The sequence below is a fragment of the Panicum virgatum genome, chromosome 4N, assembly GCF_016808335.1.
Source record: "Panicum virgatum strain AP13 chromosome 4N, P.virgatum_v5, whole genome shotgun sequence".
Lineage (NCBI taxonomy): Eukaryota > Viridiplantae > Streptophyta > Magnoliopsida > Poales > Poaceae > Panicum > Panicum virgatum.
Genome location: NC_053148.1, coordinates 7,769,695 through 7,794,629, shown reverse-complemented (window position 1 = coordinate 7,794,629; position 24,935 = coordinate 7,769,695). Strand labels below are relative to the sequence as shown.

At 48.3% G+C, this 24,935-nt stretch overlaps 3 protein-coding genes across 8 annotated transcripts; 2 read left to right on the top strand and 1 right to left on the bottom strand.

Annotated features, from left to right (window-relative positions):
- Positions 1–7,737: 7,737 nt before the first annotated feature.
- On the top strand, positions 7,738–15,174 carry LOC120670376 (pentatricopeptide repeat-containing protein At3g18110, chloroplastic-like). Of its 6 annotated transcripts, XM_039950462.1 has the most exons (8): positions 7,738–11,264; positions 11,367–11,567; positions 12,193–12,283; positions 12,967–13,128; positions 13,256–13,585; positions 13,680–13,780; positions 14,885–15,014; positions 15,091–15,174. In XM_039950462.1, exons 1-5 carry the CDS (start codon positions 7,762–7,764, stop codon positions 13,328–13,330), a joined length of 4,032 nt encoding a protein of 1,343 aa, XP_039806396.1. In that variant the 5' UTR covers positions 7,738–7,761; the 3' UTR covers positions 13,331–13,585; positions 13,680–13,780; positions 14,885–15,014; positions 15,091–15,174. The 6 variants fall into 6 exon arrangements, with proteins under 6 accessions (XP_039806396.1, XP_039806393.1, XP_039806394.1 ...); XM_039950459.1 differs by having other exon boundaries at positions 12,967–13,585; XM_039950460.1 differs by having other exon boundaries at positions 12,967–13,585; positions 14,825–15,014.
- Positions 15,175–15,335: 161 nt separating this feature from the next.
- LOC120670378 (pentatricopeptide repeat-containing protein At4g33170-like) lies at positions 15,336–18,520 on the top strand. Its single transcript, XM_039950465.1, has 2 exons — positions 15,336–17,870; positions 18,209–18,520. The coding sequence occupies exon 1, from the start codon at positions 15,931–15,933 to the stop codon at positions 17,677–17,679; it is 1,749 nt and encodes a 582-aa protein (XP_039806399.1). The 5' UTR covers positions 15,336–15,930; the 3' UTR covers positions 17,680–17,870; positions 18,209–18,520.
- A 130-nt stretch (positions 18,521–18,650) lies between these two features.
- On the bottom strand, positions 18,651–20,741 carry LOC120669068 (pollen receptor-like kinase 3). The gene has a single exon (XM_039948888.1). It carries the CDS (start codon positions 20,739–20,741, stop codon positions 18,651–18,653), a length of 2,091 nt encoding a protein of 696 aa, XP_039804822.1.
- Positions 20,742–24,935: the final 4,194 nt, after the last annotated feature.

Genomic DNA, 24,935 nt, shown 5'->3' with positions numbered 1-24,935 from the left:
GCCCTGCCCTGTTGCTCTTGATTACTAGGAATGGCCCTTCCCACTTGGGTTGAAGTTTGCCGGAGATTTCAGCATTTGTCTTCCTTTTTAGGACCCAGTCTCCAACTTCGATGCTCCTTTTGACGATCTTCTTGTCTCTCTACTTCGTGGTTTCTTGTTGATACTTCCTTAGGTTTTTCCGAAGCTTGTAGGATGTGTAGTTCCATGAGGTCTTTGTCATTCGAGGGGATGGCCTCCACTTGGTGGGTCACCCTTAGGCTTCGGTTTTTAAACTCCTCTGGTGTCATTGCTTCGGCACCGTAGAGTAGCCTGAATGGGGTGAACTTGGTGGTTCTTGATTCTGATGTGTTGTGGGACCAGATGACCTTCGGGAGTTCATCAGCCCATCTGCCCTTTTTCTGATCAAACATGCACTTTTTGATGCTTTCGAAGATGATACCATTGGCTCTTTGGACGGCCCCGTTGGATTGCGGGTGGTACACTGAGGCAAAGATTACCTTCGTGCCCACACTGTAACAGAATTCTCTGAATAGCTGTGAATCAAACTGTTTGCCGTTATCGACAGTGATCTCCCTTGGGACCCCGAACCTGCAGATGATGTTCTTCCAGAAGAATTTTCTGATTGTTTCTGATGTGATGTTGATGAGTGGCTTAACTTCGATCCACTTTGTGAAGTACTCAACGGCAACTGCTGCGTACTTGTAATTGCCCTGAGCTGTGGGTAGAGGTCCCACTAGGTCTATTCCCCATCTTTGAAGGGAACAGGTCGGAGGTATCAGCTAAGTTGACTCCGAAGGTTTGGAGGATTTCGGGCCCATCATTTGACATGTTTGGCATGTTTTCACTATGTGCTGAGCGTCCTTCAGCGCCGTTGGCCAGAAGAATCCTTGCCTGAAGGCTTTGGAGACAAGTTGTCTGAAGCCAATGTGGGATCCACAAAATCCGGAGTGAATTTTCTTGAGGAGCTCAATTCCTTCGGTTGTCGAGATGCACTTTAACCATGGGCTAGTTACACTTGACTTGAACAACTCTCCCTCGGAGATAACATAGCCCCTCGCTCTCTGGAACATTTTTTTCTCCTCTTTTTCATTTGGCAGCTCGATGTTTCCCCGAAGGTACTCCATTATAGGTGTTCTCCAATCTTCGGCTGAGATTACTGAAACCTGTTTTTCTTTTTTCGGCTTGACCGAAGGTTCTGTGATTTCTTCGAAAAATACATCCGAGGGTAATTGTTCCCTTCTGGATGCTGCTTTTGCCAGCTTGTCAGCTTCGTCGTTCATATGCCTCGGGATATGGACGATGTCGAAGCCCTTGAAATGCTTCTCCATGGCTCTGACGGCATCGAGGTACTCGATGAGTTCTGGTTTTCTTGCCTCCGAGTATTTTTCAATGTGGTATCTGACAACCTTCGAATCTGTTCTGACTATGAAGTTTTGATGGCCCAGGGCTTTCATTTTGTGAAGGCCCAGGAGCAAGGCTTCATACTCGGTGGTGTTGTTGGTTGATGATTCGAGGTTGCCGAGGCTTAGACGTGCTACGTATCTTGTTTTTGCTCCCGAAGGAGATTCTATGATTGCAGCGATACATGCTCCGTCGTTGCACCAGGCCCCGTCGCAGTGCACAATCCAGGTTTCAGCCGAAGGTTCCACTTTGAAGATTGGGGATGTCCATTCGACAATGAAGTCTGCCAATACTTGTGACTTGATGGCTGTTCTTCTCTCAAAGTCTATGTAGAACTCAGAGAGTTCCGAAGCCCATTTAGCAATCCTGACTGAGGCCTCTCTGTTGTTGAACAAGTCATGCAGAGGTTGATCTATGACTACGATTATCTTGTGAGCTTCAAAATAGTGTCGAAGCTTCCGAGCAGACATGACTACTGCATATGCAATTTTCTCTAGCTCTGAGTACAGGAGCTTCGAGCCTGAAAGAGCTTCGGATACGAAGTAAACAGGTAGCTGCTTCTTCTTTCCCTCGATTTCCCTCTCTAGCACGAGCGCTGCACTGACAGCAGAGTAGGATGCCGCGATGTACAGGAGCAACACATCTTTCGAGTCAGGTGAGGTCATTTTGACCATGTTCTGGAGATGGTTTTTGAGTGCTTGGAGGGCTTCGCTTTGCTCGAGGCCCCACTCGAATTTGTTTGCATTGCGAAGGACCTTGAAGAATGGTAGGCTTCGGTCAGCAGAGCGAGGGATAAATCTGTTTAGGGCTGCTATCCGCCCTGTGAGCTTCTGTACGTCCCTGATGGACTTGGGCTCCTCCATGTTCCAGAGCGCTTTTACTTTGTCAGGATTTGCTTCGATGCCTTTGGTGGACACGAGGCATCCTAGCACCTTTCCTTTGTGAACTCCAAAGATGCATTTGTTGGGGTTCAAGGACAGCCCTGCTTTTCTTAGGCTTGCGAAGGTTTCAGCCAGGTCTGCCACATGGTTGCCTCTTATTGAACTGGTTACTACAATATCATCAACGTAAGCCAGGACATTTCTTCTGAGTTGGTGCTCTAGGACCACCGAAGACATTCTTGAAAAAGACTGTCCTGCATTTTTGAATCCTTCGGGCATCCTCACGAAGCAGTAGGTGCCGAAGGGGGTTATGAAACTTGTTTTTTCTTCGTCTTCTTTCATCATCCAAATCTGATGGTATCTGGAGAAACAGTCCAGCAGAGACATCAGTTGACTGTTTGCCGCATCATCGACGACTCTGTCGATTCTTGGCAGTGGGAAGTAATCCTTCGGGTAGGCTTTATTGAGGTCAGTGAAATCGATGCACATGCGCCACTTGCCATTCTTATTTTTGACCGGCATTGTGTTTGCCAGCCATGTTGGATATTTGACTTCTCGAATAACATTTGCATCTAGCAGTCTCTGGACTTTGGCCTGGACTGCTGCGACTTTTTCATCTGCCATTTTGCGAAGCTTCTGCTTCTTTGGCTTGATGTCTAGGTTGATGTCCAAGCGATGCTCAATGATATCTCTGCTGACGCCCCGTAGGTCACTGGCGGACCATGCAAAAACATCTTGGTTCTTGCGGAGGAACTCAAGAAGTTCTTTTTCTTCCTCGGGCTCGAGGGTTGCATTGATTGTTACCATCTGGTCTGGTAGATGTACGTCGAGAGGGACCTTCTTGACTTCGCAGTCTTCCTCGAAGGTTGCTTTCTCGTTGTCTTTTTGCTGCTCTTTGAAGGTAACAGACTTAAATTCGGTCCGAAGGTTGTGGACATTTTTCTGGCCTGGGGTGTATCCCCGCTCTATGTCCCGTGCAAGCTGCTGGTCCCCGCGGATGGTGATGACCCCCGCAGGAGCTGGGATCTTCATGCACAAGTACAGTTGATGAATGATAGCTTCGAACTTGTTGATTGTCCCCCTTTCTAGGATTGCGCGGTATGGGTAGGGCATCTCTACCACATCGAAGGTGATGTGCTCTGTTCTTGCGTTGGCCGTGTCTCCGAAGGACACAGGGAGTGACAGTTTGCCAATTGCATTCACTCTCTTTCCTCCGAATCCCATTAAAGGAATATCCGAAGGTTGAAGCAGGCTTCGGTCGATCCCCATCTTGTCAAAGGTGTCAGAAAAGATGATGTCTGCAGAACTGCCAGTGTCAACTAGTATCTTGCCAACCCTCCAGCCCTGAATATTTGCCTCGATGACAAGAGCGTCTGTGTGTGGGTAGCTGATGAGGTTAACATCTTCTTCAGTGAAGGTGATCGGAGAGTGTGACCACTGGGTTATCTTGGTTGGACCTTCGGAGACGATGCAATGGACTTGCCTGAAGTAGTCTCTGCGCTGATTCTTGTTTTCGAAGTCCAGGGTGGAACCTCCGGAGATGGGCATGATCATCCCAAAGGTTGGTAGTGCCGCGGGTTGGCTATTTGTGGTTTGGTTTTCTTGTTTTGGTGGGTGGACTGGGGGTGGTGGTAGCTGCTCTTGTGTTGGTTGAGCTTGGGTGGTGGGTTGACTGGGTTGTGTTTGATGGTTTGGCTGTGGCTGCCAGTTGTGATTGTAGTGAACATGGGTGGGCGGTATGCTTGGGTAAATAGGGGGGTGGAACGAACGAAGGTTGTGTGTACTGTATTTGCTGAGTTTGTGGAGTCTGAGGTCATGTAGTATGCCCAACTAGTTTGGCTTTTTTCTCGGACTCCATTCTGTCAAGGGTCTTCTTCTCCGGGCACTGGTTTGTTCTATGGTCGGAGTCAGACCCGTGGAAGTGACAGAAGAATTTTTTGGGCTCACGCGAAGGTCCACGACCTCGGCTCCTTCCTCTGCCGCGTCCTCTGCCCCGTGCTCCGGGCGAAGGTTGTTTGTTATTTGAGTGCTGGGGTTCTGACTCTGGCGGTATCATGAAGGGATCGAAGGTTATCTGATCCTCATCATCATGCGAAGGTTCCAGAGGTAGGATGAGCTGCTGAGCTAGCTGCTCTTGCTGTCATGTTTGCTGATTGTATTTTTCTGCCTGACGCATGATTCTTCTTTGCTCGACCCTTCTTCGGTGGTCGGCGTCTGACTTCGCGTACTTCTCTGCTTCTGTATAGAGCTCCTCCAGGGTCCTCGGGGGCTCTCTTGTGAGGTGAGAAGCAAGCTGGCCAGGCAGGAGACCTTCGATGCATTTCTCGATCGCATCCTTCTCTGGGAAGTTTGGGATTTGAGCCTTCTTCTGAACGAACCTCCGGAAATAGTCATAGAGAGGCTCACGGTCGTGCTGTGGGCACTTGAAGTCTTTCACAGTGTTGGTATTTAGCCTTCTGAATCTCTGAAAGTCCTGGAGGAGCCTGCCTTTCAGCTGGTACCAGTTGTTGATTGATTGCGAGGGAAGGTATGAGTACCAGTTGGCCACAGAACCTTCACAGGCCATGACGAAGGACTTGGCCATGGTTGAGTCTTCATCTCCGGCCGAAGCGATGGTTGCTTCGTAGGCCATGAGGAACTGGGTTGGATCAGTTGTTGCATTGTACTTGGGGAGCTGTGTGGGCTTGTAGCCGAGCGGCCGTGAAGTTCGCTGCAGAGCGACTGAGAGTGACGAAGTCGGGTCAAATGGGAGGTTGACCGGTGGTGGCCTTCGGTCTTCACTGTGAGCGAAGGTTGTCTGGTGGATGATGCGGTTTTCTTGTTGGGCAGAACCTTCGGGCATTTCTTGGTATGCCCTCTGCAAATTCTCAACTTCTGCCTCCATTTCTGCTAGCTTGCGTCTGGCCTCGGCTAGCTTGTTTGCCTGGTCCAGTGCCCTCTTTTTGATGGCGAGCTGAGCTTCGATGTTCCATTTCTTCATTTCTAGGGCCTTGAGCTTGAGTGCTGCTGCTGTGAGCTCCGCCGATTGGGCTTGATGAGCTTCGATGTTTTCAGTGTCATCAACCGGATCTCCATGAAGAACAGCTTCGTTGGTGATGTCTTCAATTCGTGGGTTGGCCTCTTTGTGTTGAGGGCCGTCGGGGACATGGCTAGACTCAGTGGTGTTGCTTGTGGTGCCGTCAGGGGCTTTCCTCTTCGCCGGGGCCATCGAAGGTTGTCTTTCGAGCTGGAACGGTGGGCGCCGCTGTTGGAATCTCAGCTTTTTAGATGCCCAAATAGGGAGCATGAACAGTACGGAAATGACAATGAAGATAGGCAATTCTCCAGTAATAACTAGAAAATTCAACTCTTTACACTGTGGAGAGAGGGGGCTATTTATACCCCTAGCCCTCGGCAAGGTTTCCCCAAATTGCTCCCTTCCAAATCATTTACAGCTCACTTACAGCCGGTTCCGAGGTAAAATTACAAGGTGAGAGGTGTACAAATCCGACCTTCTCACGTATTCACGTTTTACACGCACGGCTACACCCGCCGAAGGGCTTCGAGTCCTTCGGGGTACTTCGAAGGTCGCACCCCTGAATGCTCCGTCTTCAAGCGATCAGCCGTCACCTTCGGCCGCCCGAAGATGGGATCCTTCGTTTGTCGGCGGCGAAGGTCTTGATCTTTAAGATTGTGCTTTTGAGTAGCCACTTGTCACCTTCGGCCTGCCGACGGTGCGATCGACTGTCTCCTTCGGTCTCCCGAAGGTGACTCCTTCGAAGCTTCGCTGGTTGCGGACCTCAGGCTTGTGCTCCTGAGTGTTCGGCCCTCACCTTCGGTCCCGAAGGTGAGCTTCTCGGTCCCCGGTGTCTTTGTTGGCACCGAGCACCCTTCGTGCGCGCTTGTTACCCAACACCGGAGCCCTGCAGACTGGTTAGGAGATGTTTTCGAGGCTGGGATTAACCTCCGGGCGCATTCCCGACGGTCCAATCCCCAACACATGTAGAATGAAGTTGATTGCAATTGTCGCTAAAAAAATTGAGCTGAGTTCATTAGATATGATGGAAAGAAAATAACAGGCTGGAGTGCTGTAGAAAATTGTTGACACTCCGTGGCATTGCACTGGCACTCTGGTAGACCATCGCCGACTGTGGCTGCTCCTAGTATGCTAGGAGTATGTAAAGGAAGTTGTTTTGGATATTCATCTTTAAAAATAATTTTGACTATTATTTTTTTAAAAAAATTATAAAATATAGTTAATATATACTTTGATGTATTTTTATGAATCTATATTTTAAGATGAATTTACTTACATTAACTTACAGTATTTTCATATTTTCAAATTCAACTCAAAATAATTTATTTATAGTCAAAGTTTAAGTTTTTTATAGCTATAATTTATGACAAACTTAAAATGATTTTCTTTATCAATACGAAGGGAGTATGTATTGTAATGACGCAGCAGACTACAGGTGTTCGAATCGTTATGCACTCATTCTCTATTTACGTAGCTGTAATTTTGTATGTTTAAATTGGCAAAATAATGTGAAACACGCAACATGAATGGGTGCAAAAAATAAGCAAAGATATGATCATATACGCCTAAAAAAGATATGATCATATGTAACGCACTTCGTATGAGTAAATTTCACTGGTCTAACTTGTTCCAAGCTCTAATTCCAGTTCCGGTACTTTTAATATGTGCATAACAATCCTTAAATTTATCACATGTTGTCATCCCAGTTCATGTAATCTCAAAATGCATATGATGGTATTTAAACTTATCCCACACTCTCAAAGAAATCCATATACACCCAAAATATTTAGAAAAGCTTTTATGAATTGTTTTAAACTTTTAGAATTTCAAATCAAGTTTTAATCTCACTTATAATTGATAAAAAATTCTTGAGGCTATTAGATTTGATACAAAATTTGATGATTTCTAGAGTTATTATTTTAATATATTTATTTAACAGCTACTTTTTATTTTAGAGATTAAAATAATACTAAAATCATTTATCCTTTATTCTAAAAATCCTTAGAAAATATAAAATAATAATAATAATTCAAATATAGGTTATTTAGAGATTTTGATACTTTACATTCAGTTCACGATAATTTATATATAAATTTTGGATCCACTTTGAGTTGAAATCGAACTTGATTTGAAATCTGAACAAATTTAAAATAATTTACAAAAATATTTTCTAAATAAATAATGTATTTTAGAAGCGTATTAACTTTGATGGGTGTGTAGGATAAGTTTAAGGACTGGGATAAGAATTTGAGACAAGTTTACAGACCATTTGTGCATTTTAAGAGATGACAACCAGGATGAGAACTCGGGATAAGTTTTAAGAATAGGGATGAAAGCGTAGGAAAAAATTTAAGAACTATTTTGCGCATTTAAGAGTATCGGGATTTGGATGAGAGTTTGAGACAAGTTTACGGGCCGTTGTCATAATTTACTCCTCCCTATGTCTCCCACCCCAAACCCCCTATGTCTCTGATGGCTGTCTCCTCCCCACCATTCCCCTTCCCCTCCTCTTCCTCCCTCACGCGCCACCTCCGCCGTGCGGCCACTGCCACCGCCTCAGCGGCTCCACCTTCCTCCGACGACTTCGACTACCCCCTCGCCGACCCCACCGTCCGATGGCCCCACCTCCGCTTCCCGCACCTCCCCGCGCCGCGCTTCCCCGCCACCGTCACCGCCGCGCCTCCGGCCCCCGCCAGGCCGCCCCAGGGGGAGGACGGCGACCCCGCGGAGCCCCCCGCCTCTACCTCCGCACTCGTCGAGCCGCTGGACGCGCGCGCCCACCGCGGGAGGGTGAAGAGGCTGAGCAAGCTCGCGCTGCGGCGGGCGCGGGACTGGCGCGCGCGCGTGGCGGGGCTCGCGGACGCCGTCCTCGCGCTGCCCCCCGGGGCGCCCGTCGATGACGTGCTGGAAGGCGCGCGGGCCGCGCCCGACGAGGTAGCCCTCGTCGTGCGCACCGTCGGGGAGACCTCCTGGCGGCGCGCGTTGGATGTCTTCGAGTGGCTCGCGCGGAGCGGTGCCCCGGCTCCCCGCGCCGTCGCTGTCGTCATCGGCGTCCTCGGACGCGCGCGGCAGGACGCGGTCGCGGAGGAGCTCTTCCTCCGCTTCGCGGGCGAGGGCGCCACCGTTCAGGTGTTCAACGCCATGATGGGCGTTTACGCGCGCTCTGGCAGATTCGATGACGCGCGGCAGCTGCTTGACACAATGCACGACCGGGGGATCGAGCCTGACCTTGTGAGCTTCAACACTCTCATCAATGCCAGGGCCAAGTCTGGGTGTTTGGCTGCCGGTGTCGCCCTTGACCTCCTATTTGAAGTCCGGCAAGCGGGGCTGAGGCCGGATGTCATCACTTACAACACGCTCATCAGTGCTTGCTCACAGAGTTCTAATCTGGAAGATGCTGTGACAGTGTTTGAGGAGATGATGGCTTCCGAGTGCCGGCCGGATTTGTGGACGTACAATGCAATGGTGTCGGTGCATGGCCGTTGTGGGAAGACTGAGGCGGCTGAGCGGCTGTTTAGGGAGCTGGTGGAGAAGGGTTTTATGCCTGATGCAATTACTTACAATTCTCTTCTGTACGCTTTTGCAAAGGATGGGGATGTCGACAAGGTGGAGCGCACCTGTGAGGATTTGGTTAAAGCTGGGTTCAAGAAGAACGAGATAACTTATAACACCATGATTCATATGTATGGGAAGATGGGCAGGCTTGATCTAGCAGTTGGTCTGTATGAGGAGATGAGGTCTACGGGCTGTACTCCAGATGCTGTGACGTACACTGTATTGATCGATTCTTTGGGGAAGATGGATAGGATTTCCGAGGCAGGTAAGGTGCTGGAGGAGATGGCGGCTGCGGGGTTGAAGCCGACTTTAGTAACTTTCAGTGCTTTGATTTGTGCATACGCCAAAGGTGGGAGGCGGGCTGAGGCGGAAAAGGCATTTGATTGCATGGTCGCATCAGGTGTCAAACCTGATCGTTTAGCATACATGGTTATGCTGGATGTTTTTGCTAGGTCAGGTGAGACAGAAAAATTGTTGGATCTTTATCGGACAATGATGAAGGATATTCATAGACCAGATGATGGCCTGTACCAGGTCTTGCTTGCCGCACTTGCAAAAGAAGATAAGTGCCAGGAGATTGAAGAAGTTATCCAAGATATGGAACTACTTTGTCAAATGAATCCAGGAATAATATCTACAATACTCATCAAAGCAAGGTGCACTTCTCAGGGCGCTGAACTATTAAAGAAGGCATGTCTCCAAGGGTACGAACCTGATATTAAGAGCTTACGGTCTATTATTGATGCATATGTAACGACAGAGAAACATGAAGAAGGTCTCTCATTGCTTGAATGCATCCGGGAACATGTATCCGGTTCCCATGATTTGATGTCAGAATTTTCCATCATGCTTCTATGCAGAAAACAAACGAGCATTGCTGCCTATGAAGAGTACAATAGAATGCAAATGTTAAAATATGAATCTTTTGGTCGAAACTGTAACTTGTATGAATACTTGATTACATGCCTTGAGGAAGCTGAGTTGTTTTCTGAAGCTTGTCAAGTGTTCTGTGATATGCAGCTTATGGGCATAGATGCTTCTAAAAATATTTACGAGAGTATGATTTCCACCTACTGCAAACTGGGATTCCCAGAAACAGCACATCGGTTGATGGATGATGCTTTGCAATCTGGTATTCCGCTAAACGTTCTCTGTTCTAGAGTGCTTATAATTGAAGCATATGGGAAGATAAAACTCTGGCAGCAAGCAGAAATCTTGGTGAAAGGGCTGAGGCAAGCATCAGGCATTGATAGAAGGATTTGGAATGCTTTGATACATGCATATGCAGAGAGTGGACTTTATGAGCAAGCTAGGGCAGTGTTTGATAATATGATTAAAACAGGTCCTGTACCAACTGTTGATTCTATTAATGGAATGATGAGGGCATTGATAGTTGATGGCAGATTGGATGAGTTGTACGTGGTTGTGCAAGAGCTTCAAGATATGGACTTCAAGATCAGCAAAAGTACAATACTCCTTATGCTTGATGCTTTTGCAAAAAATGGTGATTTATTTGAGGTAATGAAAATCTATAATGGAATGAAAGCAGCAGGATACTTGCCAAATATGCACCTCTATAGAAGTATGATTTCCTTGCTCTGCCGTCACAACAGATTCAGGGACGTTGAGTTGATGATTACAGAGATGGAGGAAGCAGGGTTCAAGCCAGATGTTGCCATACTTAATGCTCTTCTTATGATGTATACTGCCACTGGGAACTTTGATAGGACTATACAAGTATATCAAAGTATTCTGGAAGCTGGCTTAGAGCCGGATGAGGACACATACAATACTTTGATAGTAATGTATTGTAGAAACTTGAGGCCAGAAGAAGGTTTTACATTATTGAATGAAATGGGTAAACGAGGTCTGACACCAAAGTTGCAATCCTACAAAAGCTTGCTTGCTGCATCTGCAAAAGCGGAATTGAGGGAGCAAGCTGACCAGCTTTTTGAAGAAATGAGATCGAAGGGTTATCAATTAAACCGATCTGTATATCACATGATGATGAAAATTTACAGGAACGCTGGCAACCACTCCAAAGCTGAGAACTTGCTAGCAGTAATGAAAGAGGATGGCATTGAGCCAACAATTGCCACTATGCATATCCTCATGACTTCTTATGGGACTGCTGGGCACCCACATGAAGCTGAGAATGTACTGAATAGTTTGAAATCCTCCAGTTTGGAAGTCAGCACGCTACCATACAGTACTGTCTTCGATGCTTACCTGAAAAATGGTGATTATGAGCTTGGTATCACAAAACTGCTGGAAATGAAAAGAGATGGTGTAAAACCAGATCATCAAGTTTGGACATGTTTCATTAGGGCTGCTAGTTTGTGCGAGCAAACTGAAGATGCTATTCTTCTTCTAAACTCTTTACAGGATTGCGGATTTGACCTCCCCATCAGGTTAATACTTTTATTATGTTGAAGAGATGGACACTTCACATGCCTATTTTCCCCTTCATTCAGGTTGAGGTCTTTGGTTGTTAGTTCTTGAATCTTTTGCAGGCTCCTGACTGAGAGGACACCGTCAGTGTTAAGTGAGGTTGCTGATTATCTGGACGAGCTCGGAGCATTAGAAGATTCTGCTGCTTTGAACTTTGTAAATGCACTAGAAGATCTGTTGTGGGCATTTGAATGTCGAGCAACTGCTTCATGGATTTTCCAATTGGCAGTAAAGAGAAGCGTATACCGTGATAATGTCTTTCGGTATCTATGGCAATCTCTATCTGTTCAAAATATCATTTGATGCTGTTTACAATTCTTTGACTTGAAATATCCTGTAACCAGTGTAGGCACCACTTTTCATATCGCACATTAAGCTTTGGCTCAAACAAATAAAACATTTTTTTCAAAAAACAAAGTGAGAAACTAATTACTACTAAGGATGACTTCGTAAATAGAACTATTAACATTGTTCCAAGAAATATACACGACAAGCCATATTCTGGTGATCTTTTAGAACTTTGTTCTGATCGTAAATGAGCCAATCTCAAAATACCTATGAACAAACAATTAATTTGTGATAAAGAAGTTCTGCCTTTAGTTGCCCAAGAAAGTTCAGCGATATGGCCCTAGGCTTGAGCATAAGTCTGACAAACATCCTGATTTTTTAATGATGCTACAGGAGTTAGGCATTTGAGTAATAATGTTTATTATTTTTCTATTTTTATCTCTTTTCACTTATTCATCTCTGAAGATTTTTATGAGACATCATCTCATCTTGGCATTTTGTTATTTTAAGATGTTCTACTTTTGATTACGATAAACTGCAAAGTGGCAATGCATAATTTATTTTACCTATCAGTTAACTTTTTATTGGTCGATGACTCAGTGTGGCAGAAAAGGACTGGGGGGCTGACTTCCGGAAGCTTTCTGCTGGGGCTGCACTTGTCGGTCTTACATTGTGGCTTGATCACATGCAAGTATGTGCTTAAATATCTTTGCATTCATAGCGAGAATGTGTTAAAGAAACATCTTTTCTTTACTCTTCAACAAATAATCTTTTACTATCAGTTTTAGATTCGCTATCTAGTTCTCTGAACTTTGTCATGATTATTGCCAGTAAAGAAACTGGATACACTGAGAATCCCACTAAAATTGCATGTGTCTATTTTCTGCCAATTAATTTTTCAGCTTTCGCTTCAGTGATGCCACATGAGTTACAAAATAAGAAGAATTAAATGAACAAAGTGAAGTTTGAAATGAGGATGGACACATGCAACTTATTTTCTTTGTTAGTTCCGCCTGCAACCTTGCAAATTTGCCAAACTGCCTATAGGTAATAGATTGGTAATTCCTTGAATCAAAATTTAGGAGATATAGTAGACAGAAGAAGCATTTGTTTTTTACTTTGGTGCGCTTTTCCATATTGCAGGTCATTATAGGTTTTCTAGTCTATCAACTTTTAGCTCCAATCGAACTGGAGATGTCAATTAATAACACCTAAAAAACGCCCTAAACAAATTTGAAAAGAACATCTTTGAATGCTCACATTTCTGAACTTCATCGAATTTTTTTAGTCCTGTATTCAATTTTTTTGTTTGGATGGACTTGAGTTTAATTTGCTTATGAACATGCCACCTGACCTACTCTAGTTTTAATTCAGGATGCTTCACTCCAGGGTTCACCTGAATCACCCAAATCTGTTGTACTGGTCACAGGGGAGGGGGAATACAACATGGTATCCTTGCGTAAAACCATTAGAGCCTACCTTTTGGAAATGGGCTCCCCATTCTTGCCATGTAGAGCCCGATCAGGTCGCTTTGTGGTAAAGGCCTACTCTCTTAAGATGTGGTTGAAAGATTCTCCCTTCTGCATGGACCTGGAGTTGAAAGACATTCCAGCTCTTCCTAAATTAAACTCAATGAAGCTGATTGATGGATATTTCATGAGAGCTGGCCTTGTATCAGCATTTAAAGATATACATGAGCGACTTGGGGAAGTATGGCCAAAGAAGTTTTCCAGATTAGCTCTGTTGTCAGAAGAAAGTAGGGATGAAGCTATCAATGCTGAAATCCAAGGAAGGAAAAAAACACTGGAGAGAATGAAAAAGAAGGGCCTTGAGGCAGCAAGTAAATCTAAAAGAAGACCACGAAGAGCGAAATTTGTTAGGGAACAGGAAGAAAGCATTAAAGCAGTATAAACATTGTTGGTGTCTATGTTTGCTTCATCATGGAATTTCTTTACACGGCATCTGATATCTACATGATAACCAGCTCATACTGGTAAAACTATTGTTTGATCATTTCTTCTTTGAACTTCATGACCTGGACCTTTTTGACTTCCTGTACATTGTTCTTTTTCATCAATCATTTGCAGAGATGAACAAACTTTGGATATAGCTTAAAGCATATTTCCCTAATGATGACATCATTGGGTGAAACTAAATGCAAAGCAATCATGCTTCACATGATATTGAGGTAAGCTCTTTTCAAGTGTTAAAGGTAGCTGCATTTTGAAGTATTTGCTTTCCTTCAAGGTATTTATCCAAACTGTTAGTACGTCTAATTACTAAAATTGCTTTGCGTCTTGTCCAACAAATATTTCATTTGATAGTACTGTGACACTGTGTTCTGGTATATTCTCCCGACTGTATGTCTAGCTAATTGATAGGGTGGTAATAAATGCTTGCCCGACTTAGGATAAAACCAATTTTAATTTAGTTATACTTGCTTATATGTTGCACAAATATTGTCAGTAATATAAGAATACATGGTTTAATGGTTTGATTACAAAAGCAAGCAGGGAATCAGTTCTTACTTAAGGTGGAGCTTCTTTTCACGATTATTGTTGGTGTTGTATCTGGTTTAGGACCTTCCAATAATGGAACTCTTTTCTTAATATTTGGCACCATTAACTTTGTTGATTTCTTTGTTTTATGGTAACGTGCATAGTTAGTTATGAGCGATGAGAATACGTCCCTAGATGTCAGTAAATAAGCTGAGAAAGTACATTAACTTTTTACAATCTTGGATTTACATCCAAATCCTGAAACCATCATTTATGCCATTACTAAAGAGGGACTTAACATTTACACGTTCCTTCCGAGAGAAACATTTTTACTGTTGTGACTTGAGTGAAATAGTCTCTAAATCACAGAAAAAAGTGTGTGAACTGGCTAGCACAGTGCAGTATTTCTTGCCTCACACGAGTGGTAAATATTTCAATATATACAGTTAGAGCTACAGATATGACTCTAAGTATGGTGAGAAAATGGATTACCTTGAAGCTTTGTTGAACATCCATGTATAGTCCATGTGAACCAAGAGATAGGCCTTATGCGGTACATGTTGCAGTTTCCACTTGACTTCATGTAAAGATTCTTGCTAATTAACAAAATACTTGCCTTCTCCAATATACTTTTGGCAATCTATTATTTTCCCTCTCATCCCTTTTCTTTCAACAACTGTCAAATGGACTGGAGGTATACAACTCACCACTGAATTTGTGGGATTTGATCCTAGGTTTTGTGTAGGGATACATATGAATATTCAAGAAGACTTAATTTACATTCTGATATGCAGCCAACGTCATGAAATCACTCAAAATGAGTGATGGTTATGCATAGGAAGCTGAATCTGAGGGAAAGTATTCTGTAAGGATAGCAGGCGCTCCTCTCGGGTTTGCAGTTGCAGTCGGTGCCACTTGCGGAAGGTAAAACAGATCGCCCTTCTATACATACATGATACATAAATCCAAATCCAATGTTTCTATCTTCCATTTTGTGAAGGTGGTTCCATTGTGCTGATAGTCAGAACTGAGAAGGGGATTGCCAAGGATTTGTGCACCTTTCGCATCTTGGATCGTCCAACATGAAAATGTTAGTACCTGTGATGGATAAATTGTACGGCATCCTTTTTTACATGGTCAACTCACAGTAATACAATTATTTGTCCTCGTGCAGAAGGCTTCACTCTGGAGTTCTGCAACCTGGACACACGCGACTAGTTTCCGTAGTTTTTTTTTTGAAATAAGTTTCCGTAGTTCAGGACTAGCCATGATCAGTTTGAAATCACAAATGTTTTTTTAGTCAAGGTCGGTTCAATTCATTCACTCAAAAGTTCAGAGTAGTTTCTTGCTGAACCGCAGAAATGATCAATTCATTTCTGTGGTAGTTTCTTGAGATGATTTTTTTTATGACATGGACACCATAGGAATCGCGCATAATTTCTATCATTGAAACTGCCCTTACCGCCCCACCACCCCCGAGATGTCTCCCGTTTGCTTTATTGCTCGTGCAGAATTCTGAAATTCCAGCTGTTCTGTTCAGGCTTCATAAAGTCCCAAGGTGTTGGTTTGTGCAGCTGTGCTCGACTACTCTTTGGCCACAACTGTGGCTGCCATTTAACCATTTCAAGTTTGCCAGATTATAAGGTCCAGGCCAGTAACAAGTTCGTTAAAATTTTCTCAAAATTGAAGTGAAACGCACTCGAGTTAGCAGCTGACATGAGCTGGGCCGCCACGTTGGGCCAAATCGGCGGATCAGAAGCCTTTGTAGTTTGTACTCTGCAGTAGGCTAGTAGCGTCGTCCACCGGTGCACTTGCACCATCACACGACCGTTCAACTTGAATGGGCAGCCAGACGCTTGCTCGAGGCGCCCTCTCCGTCTCCCGAACCCACCCGCCGCCGCCGACGCGCGCCTCCACCAGCGCCCGCGTCCGCGACCAATCCCTCTCGGCGGCCGCCGCGCGCGTCCTGCGGCTCGAAGCCCCCGCGGCCGCCTCGTCCACCTACCTATGGAACAGGCTGCTCGCGCTCCTCTGCTCCGGCCGCGGCGGGCCCGGGCCGCCCGTCCTCGCCCGCAGGGTGTTCGACGCGATGCCCGAGCGGGACGCCGTCTCCCACAACACCCTGATCGCGTGCCTCTCGCGGGCCGGCCCCGGGCACGCGGCGGAGCGAGCGCGCGCCTACTCGCGGATGCTCCGCGAGGACGGGGTCAGGCCCACCGGGACCACCCTCTCCGCCCTCCTTACCGTGGGCGGTGGTGACCCGGCGTCGGCGTGCCGCGGGTTTTTCCAGCAGGTGCACGCCCACGCGGTGCGGCTGGGGCTCTGCTCGAACGCGTTCGTGGGGAGCGCGCTGGTGCGGGCGTACCAGCGGTGCGGGGACGCGGACGCCATGTTCGGCACGTTCGAGGAGATCGACGAGCCGGACGTTGTGTGCTGGAACGTCATGATCGACGCGTGCACGTGGGGCGGGAGTGCGTGGCGTGCTGTGGAGGTGCTGTCCAGGATGTGTAGGGGTGGAGGAGTCGCTGATGGGTTCACGCTGGCGAGCATCCTGAAGGCGTGCTCCCGCGGCCAGGATCTGGGCCTTGGCATGCAGCTGCACGCATGGGCGTGGAAGATTGGCTCGGAGTCAGAGACGGCAACCTGCAACGCTCTCATCACGATGTACCTGAAATGTGGTGGCAGGGTGCATTCAGCTGTCAATGTCTTCGATGGAATCTCTGAGCCAAACATAATTTCTTGGACGGCCATGATTGCCGGGTTAGTGCAGAATGGCCTTGCCATGGAAGCAGCTGGCTTTTACAAACACATGGTGAGGGTTGGAGAGAAGGATAATGACTTCTGCTTCACTACCGTGCTCTCAGCATTCAGCACCCTTGCGAGTCTGGAGCATGGCAAGATGGTGCATTGTCGCGCCATGAAGGCTGGGTTTTGTTTTGATACGATCCTCGGGAACGCCCTTCTTGACATGTACTTCAAGTGTGGCAGCTCTGCAGATGCTCAATTTGTCTTTGACACAATGCGAGCACACGATGTGGTGTCATGGACAGCTATGGTGGTCGGGTATGGGCGGCATGGTGAGGCCAGAAAAGCTGTTGAATGCTTTAGAGCAATGGTTGATGGTGGATTTAGGCCAGACGGCATAACATTTCTTGCTGTCCTTTCTGCCTGTAGCCGAGGAGGTATTGTGGATGAAGGACTTAGCATTTTTCGCTCCATGTCTGAGGATCATGGAATTAAGCCAGAAAGGGAGCATTGTGCATGCTTGGTGTATCTGCTAGGCCATGCTGGTAGGCTAAATGAAGCAGAAACATTGATTATGAAGATGGGTTTGCAACTTGATACATTTGCATGGGAGTCACTTCTGGGTGCTTGTGGAATACATGGAGAAGTTGAGCTCGGGAAGAGGTCAGCAGAGAAGGTCATGGAGCTGGAGCCTTGGAAGGATGGGCCTTATGTTTCGCTGTCGAACATGTATGCTGAACAATCCCAATGGTGTGAAAAGGAGATGTTGAGAGGGAGGCTTGACTACAGCAATGTCCGGAAAGATGCTGCTCTCAGCTGGTTTCCAGTTTCAGAAGTAAATTAAGAACCTCATGTGGTTCTGTGTGATTACTCAGACAATTTGTGGGAAGGCAAGGAAACAGTGGGGATGAAATCCATATACACTTGCTGAATTTACAGAACTGGAGCCGTCAGTCATTCAGCTCGTGAGGATTTGCAGGTGAAAGGACACGAGCAGTCCGCAGATATGAAGAAACAAAAGTTACAATGATCGAGGTAACATTGCTATTCCCTTCTCATATGCAAGGGAAAACTCTTCATGCAAATTACATCAATCAAGATCAAACCCCCATTAGGTATACATATCATGAAACTTTCATGCAACCCATCCTAAGATTTACAACTGTGCACACATATATGTGATGAAATGTGCCACTGATGTGATGAAATTAAGATCAGAGTAACAATTAAAACTGCTTAATCCTACGGGTTCCTCCACTGCTGTCAGGAATACCCCCCCTATTTCTCCTTTATGCACAAAGACTTTCCTGTCCTACCTCCCTTGCGCCTCCGTGTTGATGGACATGTGTGTATGTGTTCTATTTTCGCTGCAGAGCCATCTTCCTCTGCAGCCTACACGAACAAGAGAAGACATGCATTGTCAGAGATCAACTAATATGTTTACGAAATCTCAGGCGGCCTGGTTCAACTCCTTATTGCCAATTGTTGATAACTTGATTCAGAGACACAAGTATGTAAATTTTGTTTTTAGTTGTTGATTCAGATCAACAATGTGAATAGTTTGATTAAAAATTGTGCATTTTAGTGAATGTATTATTTTTGTGAGGATTTACTGAATGTGTACACTTCACTCTTGCGGAAATCTCTACCTTAAGTATTGGAAATTCTGAAGTTCTTCTGTACAATATTAACTTCTGCTACATTTGCTATACATCCTAGCTAGTAGGAATAACTACAAGTTGAATGAAGGGGGAGAAATGGTTGAAAGAACTTACAAAATCTGATTCTGGCCAACTAGCTGCCCTCCCTGCCGTCTCACGAGATGCCGTACGAGTAGTCGCTGCTGCCTCGCCGCGACGACCGCTCGCCGACGCTTGTGATCCGCTGTATCGACCCCTCTCGCACGTACGCGGCGCGCGAGCTTCTGCTGGCCGCGTCTTCGCTGCCGCCGCCGCTCTCCCTCACCGTGGCGAGCGCCGTCGCCACCACCTCCTCCACCCTCGCCGCGACCGCTTTCATCTCCAGCCGCTTCTCCGGGTCCACCTCGACGCAGTCGACCGCCACCTTCATGAGCTGCTTCATGTCCGGCAGGGCGAACTTCCACGCGGCCATGATGGCCGGGTCGAACAGGTCGCTCTCGAAGCCCTCGGCCATGGCCGACGTCGCCCACATGACGAGGTCCGCGCCGCCCTTGGCGTTCTGGAGGTACTGCGCCGGGAACTTGCCGGTGAGCAGCTCGAGGAGGACTATGCCAAAGCAGTAGACGTCGGCCTTGGCGCTCACCGGGTGACCGGCGACGCACTCGGGGGCGCGCCGCGCGAACACGGTGTGCGGGGACTGCATGTGGTTGATGAGGCCGGAGTAGCCGAAGCCGACGAGGAGCGGCTCGAAGTCCGGGGCGAGGAGGACGTTGGCCGACTTGAGGTTGCCGTGGGGTACCTCGTGGCCGGCCAGCTCCGTGTGAAGGCACGCCATGCCGCGCGCGACGCCGGCGGCCACCTTGAGCCGCATCGGCCAGTCGAGCGCCGCGTAGTCCATGCCCCGGTCGCCGTGGAGGACGTACAGCAAGCTGCCCTTTGGGATGTACTCGTAGACGAGGAGCTTCTCGTCGCTGCGGTAGTGGTAGGCCAGTGGCGGCAGCAGGTTGGCGTGCCGCACCGCGCCGAGCCGCTTCATCTCGGCCTGGAACGCGTCCTTGGTCGCCCGGTTCATGTCGCGGGAGCGCTTGACCACGACGGCCACGCCGTTGGCCATCACTGCCTTGTACGCCGACCCGAGGCCGCCGCTCCCGATCACCTCCGCCGCCGCCTTCATCAGGTCGGCGAGCCCGAAGGTGCCCTTGCTGTTGTTCACCATGACAAGATCCCCGGCGGACCGGCTGCTCAGATCGTCCACCTTGGCGGCGGAGGCCGACCGCCGGTGTCCGAAGCCCAGCGACGAGCCTGCCCTCCTCCCGAGCCACGACACGCTCCGCTTCTGCGGTTGCTGAGTCGACGCCTGCTTGACCATGTACGCCGCGGGCGGCTTCTCCTCGAGGCGCTCCATGTTGCGGCTGCTGCTGGGCTGGCTGCTGCAAGCGCACAGTGCGACCACGGCCACGACGAGCAGCGTGGCGAGCACCATGGCGACCCGCCTGTGCGACGAGTCGGGCGCCGCCACAGCCTGCTCGCGCTTGCACGACTTGGCGCTGGTCGGCACGAAGCAGAGGTACTCGTTGCCGGCGAACCTGCTGGCGTCGAACCTCCGGAACGGCTCCGGCACGACGCCCTCGAGGTCGTTCTCCGACACGTCGAACGACTTGAGCGTCGGTGGCGGCGCCGGCGGGAGCTCCCCCGTGAAGTCGTTGCGGTCGAGGTGGAGCTCGAGGAGGGACGTGGCCTGCGCGACGGACGCCGGGATGGAGCCGTTGAGTTGGTTGCCGTCGAGCCATAGCTTCTTTAGGTGGCTGAGGTTGGCAAAGAATCCCTCGGGGAGCGGGCCGGAGAAGTGGTTGTCGGAGAGGTACATCGACTTGAGCGCCTTGAGCTGGTGGAAGGCGGGGAGCGGGCCGGAGAAGTTGTTCCCGGCGAAGGAGACGGACCTGAGGCTCGGGAAGCTCGCGAGCGCGTCGACGTCGATGGTGCCGCCGAGGTCGAGGCCGCTGAGGCGGAGGCCCGTGACCTTGCCGCCGGAGCACACCACGCCGTGCCACTCGTGGGAGCCGGGCGCGCAGGGGTGCTTGTCGCCGTCCTTGTCGGTGATGAGCCACGACGAGAGCGACGAGGAGTTGGTGAAGGACTTCTTGAGCTTCACCAGCGCCTCTGCGACGGGCATGTTGTTGTTCTCCGCGGCGACGGCGGCCGCCGGGAGCGCTGCGGCAATGGTGGCGACGAAGAGGGAGAGGAGGCGATGAGGAGACGGGGCCATCGCGTGAGGGCGCCCGGGACGGGGAGGCCGCCGTGTCGGGCGCGAGCCTAAGGTTGGGGAGGACGGTTGCGCGGGTGATTTGGCCTTCTCGGGGCACGGTTTCTGCGGCAGCGGGTGAGCTTGCCCGGAATAGGCAGCCGAGGATGGCGGGATGATGCGCGCGTGTGAGACCGGATTTGACCAGGTCAAAAATGTGGTAAAACTTAGTAATTCTATTTAAAAAAGGGTTTTAGCTTTGGAATTGCTATATTATACTCGACTTCCTCTTCCTCACGCTCGAATTTTTTTTTCTTCCCATCTCTTTTCTTTCTTCACTATCACTGTGAGCCAAAACTTTTAGGTTAAGAATTTACCAGTCTCGGGTGGATCTAAAGGGACTGCTTCTAAAAATACACGGTAGCGGAAAAGATGACAACGCGAGATAGAGATGGCATCTTTCACTAGACAGCGGTGGGAGCATCGAGCTTAATTCGATTGGCGGAAGTGGAGGGTGGCTGCTGAGGCGGTGAGGAAGCTAGCGATTTGATAAGGCATCGCCTCTTATGTGGAATTCGGAAGAAGATGAGACCTAAGAGGGTGGAGGTTTCATTATGATTATCCGCCTTCAATCGTAGTGACATCAACTTCGTATCATAAAAATTATACATTAACAATGAAATGCTAGGGATAAGATGTCCGACAGATCGATCGCCCGCTACCACTGCACTGTCTGCTCCCCCGCTGGCTGCGCTCGCCTGCTCCTCCGCTGGGCTTGCCCACATGCTCCCCTCTGGCTACGGCTAGCTCGCTCGGCCCGGCTGCGCCCACGGCCAGCCGCCCCCCGCTCGGACCGTCGCTAGCCGCGGCGAGCCCCGTGCGGGCAGCGTCGCGCAGCAACCGGGTGGCGCCGGGAGGAGCGATGGCGCCAGGGAGGAGCGGTGGTGCGTTGTGGTTCCACTACTACACAAAGTCTTAGGTCCACGCTAAAAATATCAGTATGAAAATGAACCAGTACTTATACTAGCTTAGGTACTAGTTCATCTTCATACCGATATTTTTGGAGTGATGGAATCTATGAATGAGCCTTAGATACCGGTTGGTAACACCAACCGATACCTAAGGCTCTCCATAAGTACCTGGTGGTACCACTAACCGGTGCCTATAGATAAACCTTAAGTACCGATTGGTAACACCAACCGGTACCTAAGGAACACCAATCGGTACCTAAGGGTCCTTCACACGCTATTTCAAAAGGAAAATATCTCCCTTTCTAACACATGTGCTGTGTAGGTGAGATGGTAAAAGAGGTACGCGCGAGGCAATAGATCACTGGTTCGAATCCTAGCTACCATGTTAATATTTTTCTTTGACGGCCTTAGGCACCGGTTGTTTTAACCAATGCAGCTCAGACTTTTAGTTCCGGTTACACAGTACCGATTTGAAAAACCTGTATCTAAGGACCTCACCAACGGGTGCTAAAATCCTATTTTCTAGTAGTGCACAGGGTGAGGTCAACAGCGGCGAGCTCTGTGTGGCCGCAGCCAGTGGCCATAGAGCGCAGACGTAGAAGACGAGGCGAAGGAGTTTGACGGCGCATATTTTGTAAGCGTATGTTTCAAACGTTTCAGATGTTTAAAAAAGAAAGTTGCAAGTGTTTCACGTGAAAGTTGCAAAAATAGATCTAGAAATTACAATATTGCATATATTTTACACAAATATTGCATGTGTTTTATTTGTATATTGTATCTTTGATGAGAAATTTGAATATTCCATGCAATATGAAATAGATATTGCGGTGGAATTTTTACTCATCATCAATGGATGTTGAGGAGACGCCCCATCTCGTGAGGGCGCCCGGACGGGGAGGCCATCGTGTCGGGAGCGAGCCTAAGGTTGGGGAGGACAATTGCGCAGGTGATTTGGCCTTCTCGGGGCACGATTTCTTTGGCAGTGGGTGAGCTTGCCCGGAATAGACAGCCGACGATGATGCGCGCGTGTGAGGACCGGATTTAACCAGGTCAAGAATGTGGTAAAACTTGGAAATTTCTTGTGGAGGGTTTTAGTTTTTTTTGAACAAACAACACTCGACAGTGCGTTTCTATTGATATCGAAGAAAAAATATAAGGTTATGTTTCTAGGAGACCATAACCAGATAACAAAATAGAAAAGAACAAAAAATATAAACGGCAGGTTAACTTGGAACATCAACGCGCACCAACAAACAACTCAACTCCAGGTGATCGGATTGGAACGTCGAAACGAGCCACACAATGCAACTCCATAGGACAACTCTTCCCGGCCAGATTGGGACACCGACTCAGACCTCAACAAACATCCCGTCGGATGCAGCAACCACCAACATTACGTCAATGTAATCGTTGAAACCTGCGAACGCAATCCTGCGTTGATAGGAAGCCAACAGAAGCATACCACACCGTACTGAGAAGGCGACTACTATGTGGGACCCTCCGTCGTAGTACCGCTGCAACACTAGACACCACCTGGCAGGATGAAACCACCGAATTCAAACCTCTCATAGGCTGCCTTGCAGCCACCACCATGATAAACACAACACACGGGGGCCTCGCCACATCCGCCGTTGGACTCCACCACGCTCTCGTCTCCTCGGGGAAACACAGCACACGGGGACCTCGCCACGCCTGCCTCAGTCTCCACATCACGGATCCGTTTCTTAAGTTGTCGTAAGGGTGGTGGGTGTTGGGTATTTTAACGATGCGAATAAATCCGCAAGCGTATGGATACCGTTGTAGTTTTCACCCATGAGTATTCAATGGTATCATTTCCACAGGGAACGTGTGTATACTAACTCATAACTTAGTCGGTCCAAATACACACCAAGGTTAAGTGGCAAGGCTGGAGAGGATTCCTGCGGTAGCACTAGACATGAGTTAAAGGTCGATCTCTCGGGCAGAATACTCGCTTCGGGCACCGGCTTACCCCTGAAATGGTCAGGAGACTCCGGCCAACGGCTCTACACTATACCCGTACGTGGAGGATTACGAAGGACCGTCAGGGCTGTCACCACCTACGGCCTACCTCACATACCGTGGGATATAAGGCAAACAAAGGTAACCACTAGCTCAGACACCACGACTGCACTACTGGTTACTACTGCAGTCTAACTATGTCTGTTAACCCGTAGCAAACTACAACACTCCGTATAAATACAGAGCAATGAACCCGCGAGTACGAGAACTGATCTCACTCAAGCAAAAGTACTATGCAATACAGGAATCATAAATACTAACTTACTCATACCAGAGAAAGCCAGCATCCATAGAGGTACAAGACCGGAGAAGACCGCCGACAGGCCCGGTGCTTCCCCGAACTACTCCTCACCCTCCTACTCTAAGCACTAACCTAGGCAGGGCCTTGCCTTAGCGTTGGAGCACTACATCTTCAAGTGAAGGATGAAGAGGACTTGGTTGTGTCTTGAGAGGGGGTGAGGGAGGCACGCACTATTTATACTACTTGGAGGTCGGTTTCCGCCACACACACATATGGAAGGTGATCAGACAGAGTAGGCGCTACTCCACGTCGAAATGCACCTGGACGGTGCCCGTCCAAATTCGGGCGACCCTGGGGGTCGGCCGCCCCTAGGTGGCTCCTCCCCGGCTCTACCTTCCTTGGCTGGCTGATAGGTGGGCCCTGATCTTATCCCTTGGGTGCATCTTGCGAGGCGCGCCTGTTTCGTCTGGTTTGTGGGCCCTTCTTGTAAGTGAGATGCAGGACATGATCTTCTGTGTATTTCTTTTGCGTTCTCTACGTGTTTTCATGTTATTCCCGACTTGCATGCCTGCAATCAATAATTCACCAACACTCGTGGAATTCGTTAGTAATAACTCCTACCACTACTGTTGATGTTCATTCTTTATATCTTTATTATGCAGGAGTTGATGGCATATATTTTGGACTTAACAACCGTCAACAGTGGGCGAAATTGCTCCCTGACCCCGGATCTCCATCAAAGCGCTGAGTTGCCGCCGCAGGGACCTCACTTCCTTGCTTCACCCGCACACAAAATCTTTGCTACCAAGCTAGCAAGTCAAAGAAGTCACTTGCGCCATCTTCCAAAGATATACCGCACTAGATAGCCCAGCCAAGCTGGACAACCCGCCGCAATCCGCTGCCAGCCAAGTCGCCCCACGATGTTGCAAGCGCCGTCTTACGATGTAGTCCCACGCTGCACCGGCA

Bases quoted from the DNA above. Each gene is read 5' to 3' on its own strand.
- LOC120670376 (XM_039950459.1), top strand. From the start codon at position 7,762: ATGTCTCTGATGGCTGTCTCCTCCCCACCATTCCCCTTCCCCTCCTCT. The intron at 11,265-11,366 runs GTTAATACTTTT...AATCTTTTGCAG, and splicing joins GGATTTGACCTCCCCATCAG to GCTCCTGACTGAGAGGACAC. The intron at 12,284-12,966 runs GTATGTGCTTAA...GTTTTAATTCAG, and splicing joins TGTGGCTTGATCACATGCAA to GATGCTTCACTCCAGGGTTC.
- LOC120670378 (XM_039950465.1), top strand. From the start codon at position 15,931: ATGGGCAGCCAGACGCTTGCTCGAGGCGCCCTCTCCGTCTCCCGAACC.
- LOC120669068 (XM_039948888.1), bottom strand. From the start codon at position 20,741: ATGGCCCCGTCTCCTCATCGCCTCCTCTCCCTCTTCGTCGCCACCATT.